This window comes from Bos taurus, chromosome 15, assembly GCF_002263795.3.
Source record: "Bos taurus isolate L1 Dominette 01449 registration number 42190680 breed Hereford chromosome 15, ARS-UCD2.0, whole genome shotgun sequence".
In the NCBI taxonomy this organism is placed as follows: domain Eukaryota; kingdom Metazoa; phylum Chordata; class Mammalia; order Artiodactyla; family Bovidae; genus Bos; species Bos taurus.
Genome location: NC_037342.1, coordinates 84,198,282 through 84,217,212, shown reverse-complemented (window position 1 = coordinate 84,217,212; position 18,931 = coordinate 84,198,282). Strand labels below are relative to the sequence as shown.

At 36.6% G+C, this 18,931-nt stretch overlaps 1 protein-coding gene and 1 pseudogene across 1 annotated transcript; one reads left to right on the top strand and one right to left on the bottom strand.

Annotated features, from left to right (window-relative positions):
* The first annotated feature begins 200 nt into the window (after positions 1 to 200).
* Positions 201 to 752, top strand: LOC104970693 (endogenous retrovirus group K member 6 Pro protein-like). The gene has a single exon (XM_010800723.1). The coding sequence runs from the start codon at positions 201 to 203 to the stop codon at positions 750 to 752; it is 552 nt and encodes a 183-aa protein (XP_010799025.1).
* OR4C166P (olfactory receptor family 4 subfamily C member 166, pseudogene) lies at positions 6,764 to 7,626 on the bottom strand (annotated as a pseudogene).

The window sequence follows — 18,931 nt, the reverse complement described above, 5'->3', positions numbered from 1 at the left end:
ATATTAACACCAGATAGTCCTACTATAAAAATCCCTACAGGGGTTAAAGGTCCATCACTGACAAGCTTGGTAGGAATTATATTAGGCAGAAGCTCCTCAGCCATGAAAGGACTTACAATTATCCCTGGAGTGATCAATTCAGATTATACAGGAGAGATTCAGATAATGATCTCACACACTTAGTTGTGTTTTAGTTAACTATGCAAATTCATCAAGGACAAAGAATAGCTCAACTTTTACTTTTGCCTTATCACACTGCCATAGGGCACACTGCTACTCAAAGTGAGAGGCAAGAGAAAGGATTTGGGTCCAGTGATATGGTCTTTTGGGTGACAGAAATTACTCAGGAACGCCCTATGAAAACTATCCTTGTCAGTGGCAAGGCTATTGTGGGATTGTTAGATACAGGAGCAGATGTTTCTTGCATTGCTGGGAAAGACTGGCCCAGCTCCTGGCCAACGCATACTACTGAAAACGAGTTGGTGGGATTAGGGAGAGCCCCCGCTGTAGTTAAGAGTGCAAAAATGTTAGACTGGCGGTTTGAGGATGCCTGTGGAACTTTCCAACCCTATGTAGTTCCTTCACTCCCCTTTACCATATGGGGGAGGAACATGCTGTCTCAAATGGGAATGCTGTTTTTTAGCCCTGATGACAAAGTAACCTCCCAAAGGCTCCATATTGGCTATGATTCATTGAAAGGATTAGGTAAACAACAGACAGGAATAATTGAGCCAATTTGCCCAACCCCTTGACAGCAACGTTTTGGATTGGGGTATCCAAATTTATAATGGAGGCCATTGTTTTTGCTGCTGACCCCATCACATGGAAATCCAAAGATCCAGTGTGGGTAGAACAATGGCCTCTGCCTAAAGAAAAATTCCTGGCAGCTAAGATGTTAATCTCTGAACAACTACAATTGTGACATATTGAGCCCTCCAATAGTCCCTGGAACACTCCCATTTTTGTCATTAAGAAAAAATCTGGCAAGTGGCGACTTTTACAAGATCTGAGAGCTATTAATGCCACAATGAAAGATATGGAAGCCTTACAACCTGGGCTCCCTTCCCCAGTAGCCATTCCAGAGGGATATAATATAATTGTAATTGATTTACAAGACTGCTTTTTCACCATTCCCTTAAGTGCTGAAGATAAAAAGCGATTTGCCTTTAGTCTGCCATCAGAAAATTTTAAACAACTTTATTTAAGGTTTCAATGGAAAGTATTGCCCCAGGGAATGAAAAATAGCCCTACCTTATGTCAAAAATTTGTCAATGCCGCTATAGAAGATATTAGGGCTAAATATAAACAAGTATATATGATTCATTACATGGATGATATTTTAATAGCTCATCCAGATAGAGCTCATCTGCAAACTGTCCTCCAAGATTTGACTCAGGCACTGTCAGCTAGAGGCTTAAAAATTGCCCCAGAAAATATTCAAATCAATCCACCCATAACTTATCTAGGAAGGGTTATAAATTCTGAAACAGTGACTCATGCCCCACTACAATTAAGAAAGGACCATCTTGTTACTTTAAATGATTATCAAAAACTTTTAGGTGATATTAATTGGAAAAGACTCTATTTAAAACTAACTACTGCTGAGTTGAAGCCTTTTTTTTTTTTTAACATTCTGCACGGGGATCCTGATCCAACTTCAAAAAGGCAATTAACTGTTGAGGCTCAGGAGGCCCTAGACAAAGTAGAAAAGGCTTTATCTGATAGTTATGTAAAAAGAATTGAATTAGCAGCTGCCTGGCAATTCCTTTGCCTGGGTACCCCAACTGCACCTACAGGGGTTTTTATGGCAAAACAGCCCCTTAGAGTGGGTCCATCTTCTCGCTCAAGCTAAAAAGGTAGTGGCTTCTTATCCAGGGCTGATAGCTACGTTAATATCAAAAGGCAGAAAGCGAAGCATTGACTTATTTGGCAAAGACCCATCAGAAATTGTAATTCCATATAAAAAAGAATAGCTTGATGCTTTTCTAATGTTTGATGAAAATTGGCAGATTGCTATAGGAAACTATTTTGGTCAAATTCTGCATCATTTACCCTCACATGCTTTGTTAAATTTTATATCTAAACACCCAGTTATTTTCCCTGTTAGGTGCAAACACTTCCCCATTCCAGACACTCAAATGGCCTTTACTGACGGGTCAGCTAATGGCAAAGCTTCTATAGTTACAAGAAATCAGCATAAGGTTTTACAAACGCAGGAAACTTCAGCTCAAAGAGCTGAACTCACAGCTGTTATAGAGGATTTCATTATGTTTGCAGAGGAGGAATTTAACCTTTACTCTGACTCTCAATATGTGGTCAGGCTGTTTCCGTACATTGAGACTGCAGTTCTGCCCTAAAACAAAACTACAATATTTCACGTATTAACTAAACTACAGCAGCAAATTTGGAAACGAAACCGAGCATATTTTATTGGCCACATTCAAGCTCATTCTGGACTGCCTGGACCATTAAATGCCTTAAGTGATCTGGCAGATTCGCTAACCAAGGTCACAATGGCCTCTGCTTTTGAAGAAGCCCGAGCCTCTCACTCACTCCATCCTCAAAATGCTACTGCATTAAGATACCAGTTTCAGATTCCTTGAGAATCTGCCCGAGAGATTGTTTGTTCCTGCTCACATTGTCCCACTACTGTAAATAATTTACCTATGGGAGTTAACCCCCACAGTCTCAGACCTAATATACTTTGGCAGATGGATGTAACTCATGTCTCTTCATTTGGAAAACTGTCTTTTGTTCATGTAACTGTAGATACTTTTTCTCATGTCATTATTGCAACTGCTCGCACTGGAGAGGCATATAAGGATGTAGTACAACATCTCTTTACTTGTTTTTCATATTTAGGCCTACCAAAAGCTTTAAAAACTGATAATGCCCCTACTTACACTTCTAAGTCTTTCCAAGAGTTTTGTATAAAGTTTCATATAAAACATAACACAGGCATCCCCTATAATCCACAGGGACAAGCTATAGTAGAAAGAGCACATCAAGCATTAAAAATCTAAATTCAAAAATTACAGGAAGGGGAATTCAAATATAGTTCCCCACATCAGATCCTACAGCATGCTCTCTTTGTAATGAATAACCTGAATGCTGTCTCATCCGGAGCCACTGCAATGCTTCCTCATTGGTGTCCAGAACAACAAAATACAAAGCCGTTGGTAGAATGGAAGGACCTTTTCTCCAGACTATGGAGGGATCCTGACCCATTGTTAACTAGTGGCCAAGGATATGCTTGTATTTTTCCACAGGATGCAGATTCTCCTATTTGGATCCCAGACAGATTGATTCATCATGTCGCAGCCCCCCAGGCACCCAGTCCCTCCATTGCCAGGACCACAAAAAAGGAAGGCACCTCCTCTACCTCCACTCCCTCCGCCAATATGGGAAGTCCAGTTGACCTCGAGACAACTGACATCAGAGATCCCAGATAAACAGGAAGTGGATCCACCCACCAAACAGATGTTACAACTCCGTATAAAAGATATTGTTCCCCCTACCTCTTTACGTCATAGGAAATCACCAGGATGTCCTACATGGGCAACTCAACAAGCCTCCATACCTACCTGGGGACAGATTAAGACACTCTGTCACCAGGCACAGGGGATAGCTTCTCCACGGGGCTCTTCAACCTCCCCTGAGAGAGTGTTTATTGCTATGCTTGCCTTGCTATCTTGCCAGGTAAGCACCTCCTTTCCCACTCCAGAAAATTATTGGGCATATTTCCCAGATTCTCCAACCTTCCAAGTAGTTACTTGGAACAGTGACCCTATATGGGTCCATGCAAACCAGCCTCGTCTTTTGGGAGGATCATAGGCTTTCTATACAAAGGATCAATACCCTATTAATTTCAATTATAACTTTGGGGGATTAACAGAAGATCTTCCTATTTGCTTTAACTTCCCCTTTGTCCTTTCTCTGAAGGACATCAACTTAGAGCTCTAGTTAATAAGTCTCCTGGGCACAATAGGAATGTTTCAATCCAAACCCCTCAGATAGCCTTCTAACTTGTCTGACAGGTTTATCCAGACTCTTACAGCTATGCATGTGATTTTTTACAGCCTCCCGACCACAAGAGGCATGGGAAGCTTAAGATATTCTAACAATATAGAGCTTCTCAGGGAGTTAAAAATTATTAGAATAGAACTGGTGGAGGATTTCATTGTTGAGCCAGTGCTTGCTTCCAAGTTTCCATATCCCTTACCCATTGTGTCCTTGTGAATATATTAATTAATATAGTTGATATATAGGAAAAATAAGTAGTAGCCTTGATGTTAACAACTTTAGACCCTTGAGGTAATAAATTCTTTCCTTGCAACAGCCCACTCCACCTTTGCCCTATAGGAATGCAACTTTATCTTGTGCTTTCAGGGAGTGGCACCAAACTTTAGAAAGATCACTTTTGGAGAAAATAAGTTTTCTGGTTAACTAACCTTTATCAGAAGAAAAATATTAACAGGCCTCCTGGCCAGAAGATGATGTAAATCACCTAAAGCTTTTTGCATATGATAGGTTTGCAGAAAGAAAGCCTGGTCTTGATAAGGATCAAGGGCTGCTGACCTTGCATGACTCCGCACCCCCCTATTATCCTCTATGTACAACTGAGGGTAAAAAAGCTCTTTTTAAAACTAGTTACGGTTTGTCAAAATAAACTCAAAATGGATCAAAGATCTCAATGTAAGACCAGAAACTATAAAACTCCTAGAGGAGAACATAGGCAAAACACTCTTTGACATACATCACAGCAGGATCCTCTATGATCCACCTCCCAGAATATTGGAAATAAAAGTAAAAATAAACAAATGGGACCTAATTAAACTTAAAAGCTTCTGCACATCAAAGGAAACTATTAGCAAGGTGAAAAGACAGCCTTCAGAATGGGAGAAAATAATAGCAAATGAAGCAACCGACAAACAACTTATCTCAAAAATATACAAGCAACTCCTACAGCTCAACTCCAGAAAAATAAATGACCCAATCAAAAAATGGGCCAAAGATCTAAATAGACATTTCTCCAAAGAAGACATACAGATGGCTAACAAACACATGAAAAGATGCTCAACATCACTCATTGTCAGAGAAATGCAAATCAAAACCACTATGAGGTACCATTTCACACCAGTCAGAATGGCTGCGATCCAAAAGTCTACAAATAATAAATGCCGGAGAGGGTGTGGAGAAAAGGGAACCCTCTTACACTGTTGGTGGGAATGCAAACTAGTACAGCCACTATGGAGAACAGTGTGGAGATTCCTTAAAAAACTGGAAATAGAACTGCCTTATGATCCAGCAATCCCACTGCTGGGCATACACACTGAGGAAACCAGAAGGGAAAGAGACACGTGTACCCCAATGTTCATCGCAGCACTGTTTATAATAGCCAGGACATGGAAGCAACCTAGATGTCCATCAGCAGACGAATGGATAAGCAAGCAGTGGTACATATACACAATGGAGTATTACTCAGCCATTAAAAAGAATACATTTGAATCAGTTCTAATGAGGTGGATGAAACTGGAGCCTATTATACAGAGTGAAGTAAGCCAGAAGGAAAAACACCAATACAGTATACTAACGCATATATATGGAATTTAGAAAGATGGTAACGATAACCCTGTATACGAGACAGCAAAAGAGACACTGATGTATAGAACAGTCTTATGGACTCTGTGGGAGAGGGAGAGGGTGGGAAGATTTGGGAGAATGGCATTGAAACATGTGAAACGTCATGTATGAAACGAGATGCCAGTCCAGGTCCAATGCACGATGCTGGATGCTTGGGGCTGGTGCACTGGGACGACCCAGAGGGATGGTGTGGAGAGGGAGGAGGGAGGAGGGTTCAGGATGGGGAACACATGTATACTAATTAAATAATTTTCTATTAAAGAAAAAAAAATAAAAATAAAATCTTTATTGACTTTAAAAAAAAAAAAGAAAGAAAGTAGACCTGAGATTTGGAACACCTGGATTCAAATGCTGTAGCTAAAACTCTTAGATATGTTTTCTTCATGTTGCTGACATGTGATTAAAGAATGTTTACTCTTCTTTATTCAAAAGACTCCTCAAGTCTTGGTAAGAAGAAAAGAAAACAATTCCTTTATATTCAATAAAAACTGTAAGTGATAGGATGTTTAAGAAAATAAGACCAAATTAAGAATAATTTTTAAATTTCTGGTTTATTTTTTATGCTACAAAAAGAATTAAAGATAGGTTGAGAACTGTTCCTTCCTCCTTTAGTGAGTGTTTCTCTTTTTGCTTTTGATAAATTCATAGTGTGAAAAAATTCAGCAGTGATTCTTTCACTTGGTAAGTATCCCTTCCCTATATATCTAAGAATTTCTAGAATCTATTTGCTTTACCACAGGTTAAGTAAAAATAAAAGAAGATCTGAAATCAAGGCAGGCCCTAGGGAAAAGCCAATTTCATCCAAGTAGCATTTGTATGAAGAATTTAGTACAGTAGAAATACACACTCTATAATCATCTCACTAGGGATTCATAGGTGTTTATTCTATTGCACATCCTAAATCTATGCACATGAATGTTAAAGCATTGGCAGAGTACATTAAAAGTTATAAAAAGCACCTAGCAAAGTACCTATCCATTAAGCATTCAACACATTTTAATTTCTGGGCCTTTTTTTTAATGTCAATGATCTGCAAAATTTATTATTTTTTTCATATTTTACAATACATATAATCCTTTCTACATAGATAAATCATCATACTACTGGCTTCATGAACAGTCTAAGTTATTCTCCTCTTCATCAAATTCATCATGGCATTTTTCACCTCTATGTTTCTCACTGTATAAATGATAGGATTTAACATAGGAGTGAGGATTACAAAGAATACAGCCAGCCACTTGTCCACAGGATAGGGGGCCACAGGACACATGTAGGTGAATATACAAGGGACAAAAAAGAGCACCACTACTGTAAAGTGGGAGCCACATGTGGAGAGGGCCTTGTGACGTCCTTCAAAGCTGTGGGATTTCAGGGAGCTCAGGATGACTGTGTTGGAGATGAGCAGCAGGAAAAAAAGGAGCAAGCACATGGACCCACTGGTGGCTGCCACCACCATACTGAGCTTATAGGTGTCACTGCAGGTAAGTTTTAACAGTGGAAAGAGGTCACACATGAAGTGATTGAAGATGTTGGGACCTCACAAGGTCAAGTTGACCATGAAAATAATCTGCACAGTGGCATGCATGATCCCCTTAGTCCAGGCCACCACAACCAGGAGCTGGCAGAGTCCCTGTCACATGGTGATCATGTAGTGCAGAGGCTTGCAGATGGCCTCCTAGCAGTCATATGCCATGATGCTGAAGAGTATGATATCTCTGATCCTCCCAGGAAGTGTTCCACAAAGCAGACACCCAAAGAGATGGTTCTCCTCTGGTACAGCAGGTCAGTGATCAATTTAAGGGTGGTGACGGATGTGTAGAAGACATCTCTCAGGGCCAAGTAAGTGAGAAAGAAGTACATGGGAGCAGAAAGTGTGGGGCTGAGGGAGATGGTAATGACAATAAGCAAGTTGGCCAGAACAGTGAATAGGAAAAAAAAAAAAAAAATGACAATGAAGAGTATTTTCTGGAGGTATAAGAACATCCATTTAGGAAGTAATACCTTCTTGAGGCCTGAATTTCCTACAAAGGAATAAAAAGTGTCAACTGTTAATCATGAAAGGTTTGTGGCCTGAATTTCTTAGAACAAAACAGAGCAGTCACTATAGCTGTGGCTCAAGTCGTTGGCACTTTTGCCCCAGCAATCGTTTCAAATCATTCTTATTTTTTTCATGATGCTTTCCATCTCTTCAGACACCCAGAACCTGTCACCTGTAAAACATCTGAAGGGAAACACATGATGTATAATTTACTGAGAAAACACTGGGTTCCCTACATGAGACCTGGATTCTCCTGATTTCAGCTGCTTGCAGCTCTGCCATGTCATCTCGGTATTCCTTGATTTCAAGTTCTCCTTTGTGTGTGTGAGGTTACAAATTGTAATTCTCAGATGTATCCCAAAAGCTGAGAGGTGTCCCACAGGGGTTAGAGCTATTCTCTTTTCCATGAGAATTTACATTTGAATTCTTAGATCTAACTGTGGAAAGAACGACACATCAATAAATCTATCACAAGCAGGCAGTTTAGGGAAATGGGCATAAGTCCTTGGCAACACACTGTCCCTTTTACCTACTGGGTTGCACATGCTATTCAAGTGTGTTTACTCACTGTACCTACAACAGTGCCTCGCAGGATGTCTGCAGTGTCTGAAACCTGTTAGATGATGAGTAAATGCTTTCCGAGTTGCCGTTCTTCATGGGTAAGAGTATGTTTTCTTCACCAGACTATAAACCCAGAGGAATTCAAGTTTTCTTGTCCTCCAGCTCTGTTTATCATTACTCTTTATGAAAAACATAAAAAAGCCTTTGAAAGGAAGCTGCATTTCATTTTAATAATGTCTGACACACTTTATGGGGTATGAAAATATTAATTGCCTCTAGGAAAGAGTTTATTACTGGGCCATTTTACTTTCAGGATAATTACAATATTTATTAATTAATATTTTAATTTTTAAAAATCCTGTTCCACATACATACAATTTAACATTGTTACATTCAGTAAATTTACAGCTTCAGTAGAGGTATAAAAAACTGTGACATAGGTGTGCAGTAAAATAAGATCTATCAAGCAAAGAAAATAATTGTTTTCAAAGTTTTAAAAATAGAGATTTGATGTGAAAAATAGAAAGAAAGACTCTGCTGGATGAGATAAAATACTATGCATATATACTCAAACACATATAAAATCTGTTAGTGTAAGTAATTATTAATATTACAAGTTCATTCATTCAACAAATATTTACTGGATATGACTATGTGTAGTAATGTATATGTGTTCACATAGAGTCATAAAAAGCGTGCCTGTTAAATGTCTTTATAACCCCTTCCCTGACATTTCATCACCAAACAGCAGCAAGACATCTATCCTTGATACAAATCACCTTCCCACTCCATTAAGTTTCTGCTACAGGCATTCCCCTGCCTTCTTCTCCCATCTTCCCACAGCATCCATCATCAATCATTCTTGGTTACAGGATACTGCATTACTAATACGATGAGGACCGGTGAGACATAAATTTTCCAAAGAAAAGAGAAAACATAAACATCATAATAATATAAAAAAAACTATTCCTTTTTCCAAGATGAAAATTCTATACATATGCAAAAACAAAATACAGCAGCTTCATTGCATTTCCTTATTCTGAGGTGGAGTTTCTCAGCAGATCATAAAAAGTATAGTGAATAGAAAGTAAGAATTAGACATAATTAATAAAAGTTATTCAGACATAACTGTGAAAAAATAGAAATTACTTTGTCTTGTTTTTCTTTGACTCCAAAATACTCCTCCTAGAAATAATCTAATAGAAAATATTTTTAAAACAGACCCGTGGTGGATTCATTTTGATGTTTGGCAGAACTAATACAATTATGTAAAGTTTGAGAATAGAATAAAATTAATTAAAAAAAAAATAAGTGTTCAAATATGTTCAGCACAGTTATTAACAGCTGTGGAAAATTTAGAAACCACACAGAATGCTCAATATTGGGGAAGTGTATAACTAAAATATATTGCATATTTTTGAATAATGTGTAGTTTTAACAGAGATGTTAAATAAATATCAGTAAGAAAAAGTCTGCAATATTTTTACTTCTAAATTGATAGCACTGTAGTTGAACCTATTTTTCTTGATTCTTGACATGCTTAAAAGAGATTTAAATCTTAGACTGTTGGGGGTGAGAGGTGATTATATGATTTGTAAAATCATTTAAACCTGATATTCTATGACTATATGATTTCCTGGAGCGGGGCGGGTGGAGGGGAGAATCTCATCCATGAACTTGTCTGACATAGGTCTACAGCCAGGGCCCCAGGCAGCTGTTAGTGCACCAAGAAAGAAGTAAATTTCAATATTAAAAGCATCAACTAATTCAGATACAGTAAGTGTTTTTTTGAGATATAAACAGTACCTGTGGACAAGGCCTTTCTCTTGAGCCTTAAAAGTGTTACCACATATCCTGTTTGGCAGCAAAGTCTATGAAGTTACTTACCTCTGGATAATATTAATTAATTAATATTAATTAGCCACAGGTAAGTAAGGAATATTTCACCATAATTACGAGGTCTTGCCAACAAACCAATTATCTCAAGTAAGGTAACTGAATATCAGAGAACTTTCATAGTGTACATCTTTGTGAACTTCATCCTGATGTCTACATGAGAACAAAACATGATGAGAGGAAAAAAAAAAAAAAAAAAACAGTTGGCCATATATGAACTTAGGTATTTGATAGTAGATGAGCTTAAATATGGTGTCTGAATATTTAATATTATATATATAAACTGTTAGTTGTGTAACTATTTGTTTTTATTTTTCATTATGATATTTTATTTTTTAATTGATCTACCATTCATGTCCATGAAAATAATTGTTCAAAAAGGAGTTTCTTGGATCTATACCATAAAAGTCTGTTCCCAGAATATAAATCCAAGGACCAAATAGTTCAAAATACTGAAAAGACAGCAACACAGATTCTCAAACTTGAAAAGTAAAACAGAATGAAAACAGGAGGGACTATATATGGATCATATCACTGTTGATCAGAAACTAGTTGAGGTGTGCTTTGACCTTTGATAGACTCAGGGACTAATTTCACAAAAACCAGGTACCTGCCAAAGTGTTCTCTTGGCAGCTTTATGCACTTGGATAGTGCAAGAACATGTTCTCAAAACAACAAAGCGCCCAAGAGCAGAGTTTATATGTCTCGTTGTTCAGTCAATAAGTCATGTCTCACTCTTTGTGACCCCATGAACTGCAGCACACCGGGCTTCCCTATCCTTCAATATCTCCTAGAGGTTGCTCTAACTCATGTGCATTGCTTGAGTGATACCATCCAATCATTTCATCCTGTCACCCAAAGGCAACATGTCTTAATCCAGTCCTAAGACACTTTTATACCAGGAGGGTATTTCTTATGTTATCTATCAGAAATAGAAAAGTTTGGGGAAATGAGATAATTTTAGTTTTAATAGAAGTATAAGCAAATATAAGAATATTTATAACAAATTATTGACATGGGAAGAATCACAGAACTTGGAAACAGCTTCCAAATCACCTAAGTAAATTACTTTTAGAAATTTAAAGGTTATAGAATAAAATGATGGCATAGTGAGAATTAAAACCCACATCTCCTGATCCTAAAGCTAGTGTCCTAGATTTCTTTCTGATTAAAAGATCTAAAGCACTTTTTTATTTCTTCCACTTAGATATAAAAGAAACTTTATTTAATGTGTGTCAGGTATGTGGAGGCATTAATATTGCTAAGTACATGAGATGAATCCAATTAGAATTGAGAAAAGGATGAAGGCATATTTTAGGACTTAGTATCTATGCTGTAAGTTGAGTTCTAACAGGAAACATGTAATTCTAGAGCCTTAAATAGATGTTTATATTATAGTATCTGATCCCCAAGTCTGATATAGAGCAATTGTGAAGATAAAGATAACTTTTAATTAACCATTTAAGTCAAGAACTTACAGAGAATCAGATTAGCATTCATTATATAAAGCAAAATCATCTGTTTCCAAAATGTTAAACATTCATTGTGCTAAAAAAAAAAAAAAAAAAAAAAAACATGTACCCAGACATTTTAATATAATGCAGGCCGACTTCGGGGCCTTATGTGATGCAAATGACTTAATTATGTATTTCAATTATTGAAGGAGGCCAAGTGATCCAGAGACTGGGGTTGAACAATTTAATTTTTCAGTTCAAAATGTGATCAGAATATATAAAATCAACCATATGGCAAAATCATAGTATATGTTAACAAATTTCATTTTTCACAGATTTGAAAATGCAGCTATGATCATGTCTGTGAAAATTTACATTATTTTTTTTATCAGATTCCACTATAGAATCTTAACATAGTATGATTACATCTATAAGAGACTGAAGCTACGCAATTCTCTTGGTGTTTAAGATCTATAAACTATTCCACTATGATAAGGATTAGTTCATATAGCTGTTTCAGGAATAAGTAGTTTAAGTAACCCAGAGAAAATTATTTTTTAATGGTAACCACTGATATTGAAAATATTCTTTGATTCTCTAAAAAAAAAGGGTATCATGTCCTACATGACCTCTTCCAACTAAGGTCACATTTTTACTCAAAAATTTCCTCATGGCATTTTTCCTTTCTGCATTTCTCAGGGTGTAGATTAAGAGGTTCAACATGGGAGTTACGAAAGTTAAAACCACAGTCATTTTTTGAAAGTTGAGTATTAAGCCATCTTCTTCACTCTCCTCTTTCATTTTCCTCAAGAGTCTCTTTAGTTCCTTTTGCTTTCTGCCATAAGGGTGGTGTCATCTGCATATCTGAGGTTATTGATATTTCTCCCTGCAATCTTGATTTCAGCTTGTTCTTCATCCAGCCCAGCATTTTGCATGATGTACTCTGCATATAAGTTAAATAAGTAGGGTGATATTTAATGGAATATTTTAGATTTTTAAGTAAGAAACAGAAAATATAATGGCTAATCAGATGAGATGAGATCAGATCAGTCGCTCAGTCGTGTCTGACTCTTTGCGACCCCATGAATCGCCACAGGCCAGGCCTCCCTGTCCATCACCAACTCCCGGAGTTCACTGAGACTCACATCCATCGAGTCAGTGATGCCATCCAGCCATCTCATCCTCTGTCGTCCCCTTCTCCTCCTGTCCCCAATCCTTTCCAGTATCAGAGTCTTTTCCAATGAGTCAACTCTTTGTACAAGGTGGCCAAAATATTGGAGTTTCAGCTTTAGCATTATTCCTTCCAAAGAAATCCCAGGGCTGATCTCCTTCAGAATGGACTGGTTGGATCTCCTCGCAATCCAAGGGACTTTCAAGAGTCTTCTCCAACACCACAGTTCAAAAGCATTAATTCTTTGGTGCTCAGCCTTCTTCACAGTTCAACTCTCACATCCTTACATGATCACAGGAAAAACCATAGCCTTGACTAGACGAACCTTTGTTGGCCAAGTAATGTCTCTGCTTTTGAATATGCTATCTAGGTTGGTCATAACTTTCCTTCCAAGGAGTAAGCGTCTTTTAATTTCATGGCTGCAGTCACCATCTGCAGTGATTTTGGAGCCCAGAAAAATAAAGTCTGACAGTGTTTCCACTGTATCCCCATCTATTTCCCATGATGTGATGGGACCAGATGGGATCTTCGAATAGTAAATATTAAAAATAGAAACCATGTAAAAAGGAATGTGTAGAAAAAAACTCCTTTACACACCAAATCAAATTCTCCCAGTTGTTCCAGACGCAGTCACTCTGTTCCTAGAATTCTTCAAGCAAAAACTTTTGAAAAAATAAATATATGTGCATATATGGATTTGTGATCATGTCTCTCTGTATACTTGTTGCATTTCATTAGTCCTTCTCCTCAAAATCTTTACATATCAGGCTAAATAGACCTAACTCATTCTGTTTCCCTATACTGTTTAAGTGTTATATAAATATACATTAAAACTAATGTATCTAGTTCTCTTCATATTTTTGTATTTTTTTCCCTATGATAAGCAATTCTACAATAAGTCTTTATGAAATTTTCTAAATGTGAAATCTTAGAAGTGGAATTGTTGAGTCAACCAGTATATATATTTAAAATATTGATGTTCATATTTATTGCCAAAATGACATATATGGCCTTCAAATTCACTACTCCGCTAATTCTGGAATGTGTATATTTGATCACATTGTTAACAATCAGTAATTGATAAGCATTGCTGGTATATGACAGTCTTAAAAATGCTATTGTGTTTCATTTTTATGCTTTAAATACAAATACATAGATTTAAATTTTGGCATCTCTTCACATCTTAAAATCATGGAAATTCCTTTTTGTGATTTGCTTGTGAATGGATTTCACATGTTTTATTTGACTGCTGATCTTTTTCCATACTGTTCTTATGATTTAATTAAATACCAAGGAAATTATCCCATTTACCATGTGTGTTGCATTATTATTTTTTCAGTTTATGCTTTGTTTGATTTGATTTATATCCATAGGATGCAGAATATCCTAGGTCATGTGGAATTATATTGACATTTGTGTATTTAAATCTGTCAATATTTTAATTTCTTTTACGATTTGCTAAGAAAGAATTTCCCTATTACAATTTTAGCAAAATGTTCTCCCATATTTGTAGACCTTTAATTTTTAAGTCTTTAAAAATATATTTTATATGTAAATTTTGACCCATCTTCACTTTGGTATAAGATATTAAGTAGGGATTAAATTTTAATTGTTTTTGAAATGGCCATTTTTATGGATGTATTATATACATATAAATGTATAGTATATAATATATATGTAGATGTATAATAGATAATCAATGTATAATAGATAATATAGATGTATATTTTCCCTCATTACTTGATATTCAAACTTTGTATTGTACAATATGCTATGTGTTTGGATAAAAAGACAGGGCTCTACTGACTTCTAGTGATCTTTCTCTCTCTCTTTTTTATTAATTGAAGGATAATGGCTTTGCAGAATTTTGTTGTTTTCTGTCAAACCTCAACCTGAATCAGCCATAGGTATACATATATCCCCTCCCTTGTGAACCTCCCTCCCATCTCCTGCCCCATCCCACCCCTCTAGGTTGATACAGAGCCCCTATTTGAGTTTCCTGAGTCATACAGCAAATTCCCATTGGCTATCTATTTTACATATGGTAATGTAAGTTTCCATGTTACTCTTTCCATACATCTCACCCTCTCCTCCCCTCTCCCCATGTCCATAAGTCTATTCTCTATATCTGTTTCTCCACTGCTGCCCTGAAAATAAATTCTTCAATACCATTTTTCTAGATTCCATATATATGCATTAGAATATGATATGTATCTTTCTCTTTCTGACTCACTTCACTGTGTATGATAGGTTCTAGGTTCATCAGCCTCATTAGAGCTGACTCAAAGTTGTTCCTTTTGATGGCTGAGTATTATCCCATTGTGTATATGTACCTGACTTTTTTATCCATTCATCTGTCAATGGACATCTGTTGATGACATTGCCTCCAGGTTCTAGCTATGGTAAATTGTGCTGCAATGAACAGGGTCCTATGGTGGCTTCGGTCTAGTTTTTTAAAGAATCTCCATACTGTCTTTCCTAATGGCTGTATCAATTTACATTCCCACCAACAGTGCAGGAGTGCTCCATTTTCTCCACACCCTCTCCAGCATTTATTGTTTGTAGACTTTTTGATGACGGCCATTCTGACTGGTGTGAGGTGATATCTCATTGTAGTTTTGATTTGCATTTCTCTAATAATGAGCAATGATGAGTGTCTTTTCATGTGTTTGTTAGCCATCTATATGTCTTCTTTGGAGAAATGTCTGTTTAGGTCTTTTTCCCATATTTTCATTGGGTTGTTTGTTTTTCTGGCATTGAGGTGTATGATCTGCTTGTATAGTTTGGAATTAATCCTTCATCAGTTGTTTCATTTGCAATTATTTTGTCCCATTCTGAGGGTAGTCTTTTCACCTTGCTTATAGTTTCCTTTACTGTGCCAAAACTTTTAAGTTTAATCAGGTCCCACTTGTTTACTTTTGCTTTTATTTCCATCACTCTTAGGGGTGGGTCATAGAGGATCTTGCTTTGACTTATGTCATTGAGTGTTCTGCCTATGTTTTCCTCTAAGAGTTGTATAGTTTCTGATCTTACATTTAGGTCTTTAATCCACTTTGAGTTCATATTTGTGTATGGTGTTAGGAAGTGTTCTAATTTCATTATTTTACAGGTAGCTGTCCAGTTTTCCTGGCACCATTTATTGAAGAGGTTGTCTTTGCCCCATTGTATATTCTTGCCTCCTTTGTCAAACATAAGGTACCCATAGGAACATGGATTTATTTCTATTTTGTTCCATTGGTCTATATTTCTGTTTTTGTGCCAGTATCATACTGTCTTGATGACTGTTGAGTTAAGTTCACTTCAGTTGCTCAGTCGTGTCTGACTCTTTGTGACCCCATGAACCACAGCACGCCAGGCCTCCCTGTCCATCACCAACTCCTGGAGTTTCCCCAAACTCATGTCCATTGAGTCAGTGATGCCATCCAACCATCTCATCGTCTGTCATCCCCTTCTTCTCCTGCCTTTAATCTTTCCCAACATCAGGGTCTTTTAAATTGAGTCAGCTCTTCACATCAGGTGGCCAAGGTGTTGGAGTTTCAGCTTCAGCATCAGTCCTTCCAATGAATATTCAGTACTTATTTCCTTTAGGACTGACTGGATGGGTATCCTTGCAGTCCAAGGGACTCTCAAGAGTCTTTTCCAACACCACAGTTCGAAAGTATCAATTCCTCCATGCTCAGCTTTCTTTACAGTCCAACTCTCACATCCATACATGACTACTGGAAAAATTATAGCTTTGACTAGATGTACCTTTTTGGCAAACAAATGTTTCTGGTTTTTAATATGCTGTCTATGTTGGTCATAGCTTTTCTTCCAAGGAGCAAGCATCTCTTAATAATCATGGCTGCAGTCACCATCTGCAGTGATTTTGGAGCCCAAGAGAATAAAGTCTATTACTGTTTCTTTTGTTTCCCCATCTATTTGCCATGAACTGATGGGACTGAATGCCATGATTGGCCTGGCATACAGAAATATACAGGGAACAAAGAGTAAAATGACTACCATCATAGGAGATGCACAGGTGTAGAATTCTATACTTTATACTTTATCGATATTGTATTTTATTAAAATAAATATATCTGCTTCAAACATTTGTGATATTCTTCAAACTTCTTAATATAATCAATGGAATAAATAAATCTTTGAAGAATTCTCAGAACATTTAAATCCATGATAACTATTCCACAATGATATATTAGATAAGATAAATTAAGTAGGTCTACACAATGACAAATTCAACAACATAAGGGGGAAAAACAAAACATCTATGTGGTATACAAAGTGTAAAATACTGAGAAACATTTTCATTCAGCAATATATTCAAAATTATTGACTGAAATTTCAGTTTCTGAAATTTTGGTACATATCCTTTTGAAACGTATGATCACAATTCATGCCTAAATATCTTTCTATTTAACTGTCTATATAGTAAAACCTGGGGCTTCCCTTGTAGCTCAGTCAGTAAAAAATCTGCCTGCAATGCAGGAGGTCTGGGTTTGATCCCTGGGTTGGGAAAATCTCTTGGATAAGGGATTGGCAACCCACTCCAGTGTCCTTGCCGGGGAAATCCCATGGACAGAGGAGCCTGGTGGGCTGCCATCCACAGGATCACAAAGAGTTGGTTGCAACTGAGAAACTAACACTGTCACTGTCATAGTAAAACCTGCTTCCCATATGAGGTAAAGTGACAATTAAAATGATGCAGCAACAATTTCGAGGTTCAAAAAATGCCTAACCAGTTCATTAGGTTAAAAAGAGAAAAATTTTAAAGAAATATCACATTTTCCAAATCAGTTTATTTATAACAAAAGTGTTACTTCTAAACCCTGAGTATGGCTGAACAGACTTTGGAAACAAATACACACACACACCAAAAAAACTATCAGAGATGTCATATTGCTTAACTTGTATATAGTTTTATAACTTTTGTTTTGTTTTATAAATATAAAATTTGTTTTACAAATATTGTGACCCTGAATGCCTGCAATGTACTTTTTGAGAGTTCAGGTTTTAAACTCTGGTTTGGTACATATCCTTTTGAAACGTATGATCACAATTCATGCCTAAATATCTTTCTGTACTTACAAACTTTGTGACCTGTGTAAATCATTCAATGTAATCTCTGTATTGAAACATTATAGAATCTAACACACTATGGTTTAAATAGAATAATATAAATGAAGATTTTCAAAATTGTCAAAAATTGTATAGCAAATCATAGGCATGAAATAAGTTCAAAATATGTTTTATTATTCTTTTGTTTCCCCTTTTATATTTAGTTTCACATCTCTATAATTAGTTTTACCTGAGTTTTCTCAAAATCTACTCTTTTATATAACTATCTAAAGATGCTTTCCTGAAGGATGGAGAGATTGACTGGGTCATTATCATATGCAATTTTGGAAGATGTTCAGTTTTACTACTCACATGATTGTGTGGAAATTCCCTTTTGTGTCTTTCTCCATATCTTACTCTCTTCTTGGAAATGTATCAATAAATTTAAATTTAATCCAAGGGATCTTCTTTCCATAAATTATGAGGTCAACTGACTGCATAATGTCATGTGTCTTGTTTCATTCACAACATTCATAAGACCCTAAAAATGAGAAAATATCCAGTTCATTAACCCCTTGAAGATATAGATGCTGACATTTTCTCTAAGACTTTAGCAGACCTTGTATATAAAACAATTCATAAATAGTATTTCCACAGACACTAAAATTCACTCTCCAGCTAGGTATAAATACAAATTGATGAGTCTAACAAGTAACTAAATGTCTCTGAATGTAAGTTTTTGCATTTCAAGTTTTGAGTTCCCTTTTGTAATAACGGAGAAGGCAATGACACCCTACTCCAGTACTCTTGCCTGGAGAATCCCATGGATGGAGGAGCATGGTGGGCTGCAGTCCATGGGGTCACGAAGAGTCAGACACTTCACTTCACTTTGTAACAAGAGGCTATTGATTTACATATAAAAATGTTATTTGAGGTTTATACACAGAGGAATATGAAGCAGAGACTTTAATATTTATATACCAGTGTTCATAGAAACATTTTTCACAATAGACAAAAGGTGGTGACAACTCTAATGGTCATCAATTAGTGAATGTGCAAACAAATTGTGGTATATACAGACAATGGAATCATACAGCTTTAAATGGGAAGGAA

Coding starts and splice junctions, on each gene's coding strand:
- LOC104970693 (XM_010800723.1), top strand. CDS start 201: ATGCAAATTCATCAAGGACAAAGAATAGCTCAACTTTTACTTTTGCCT.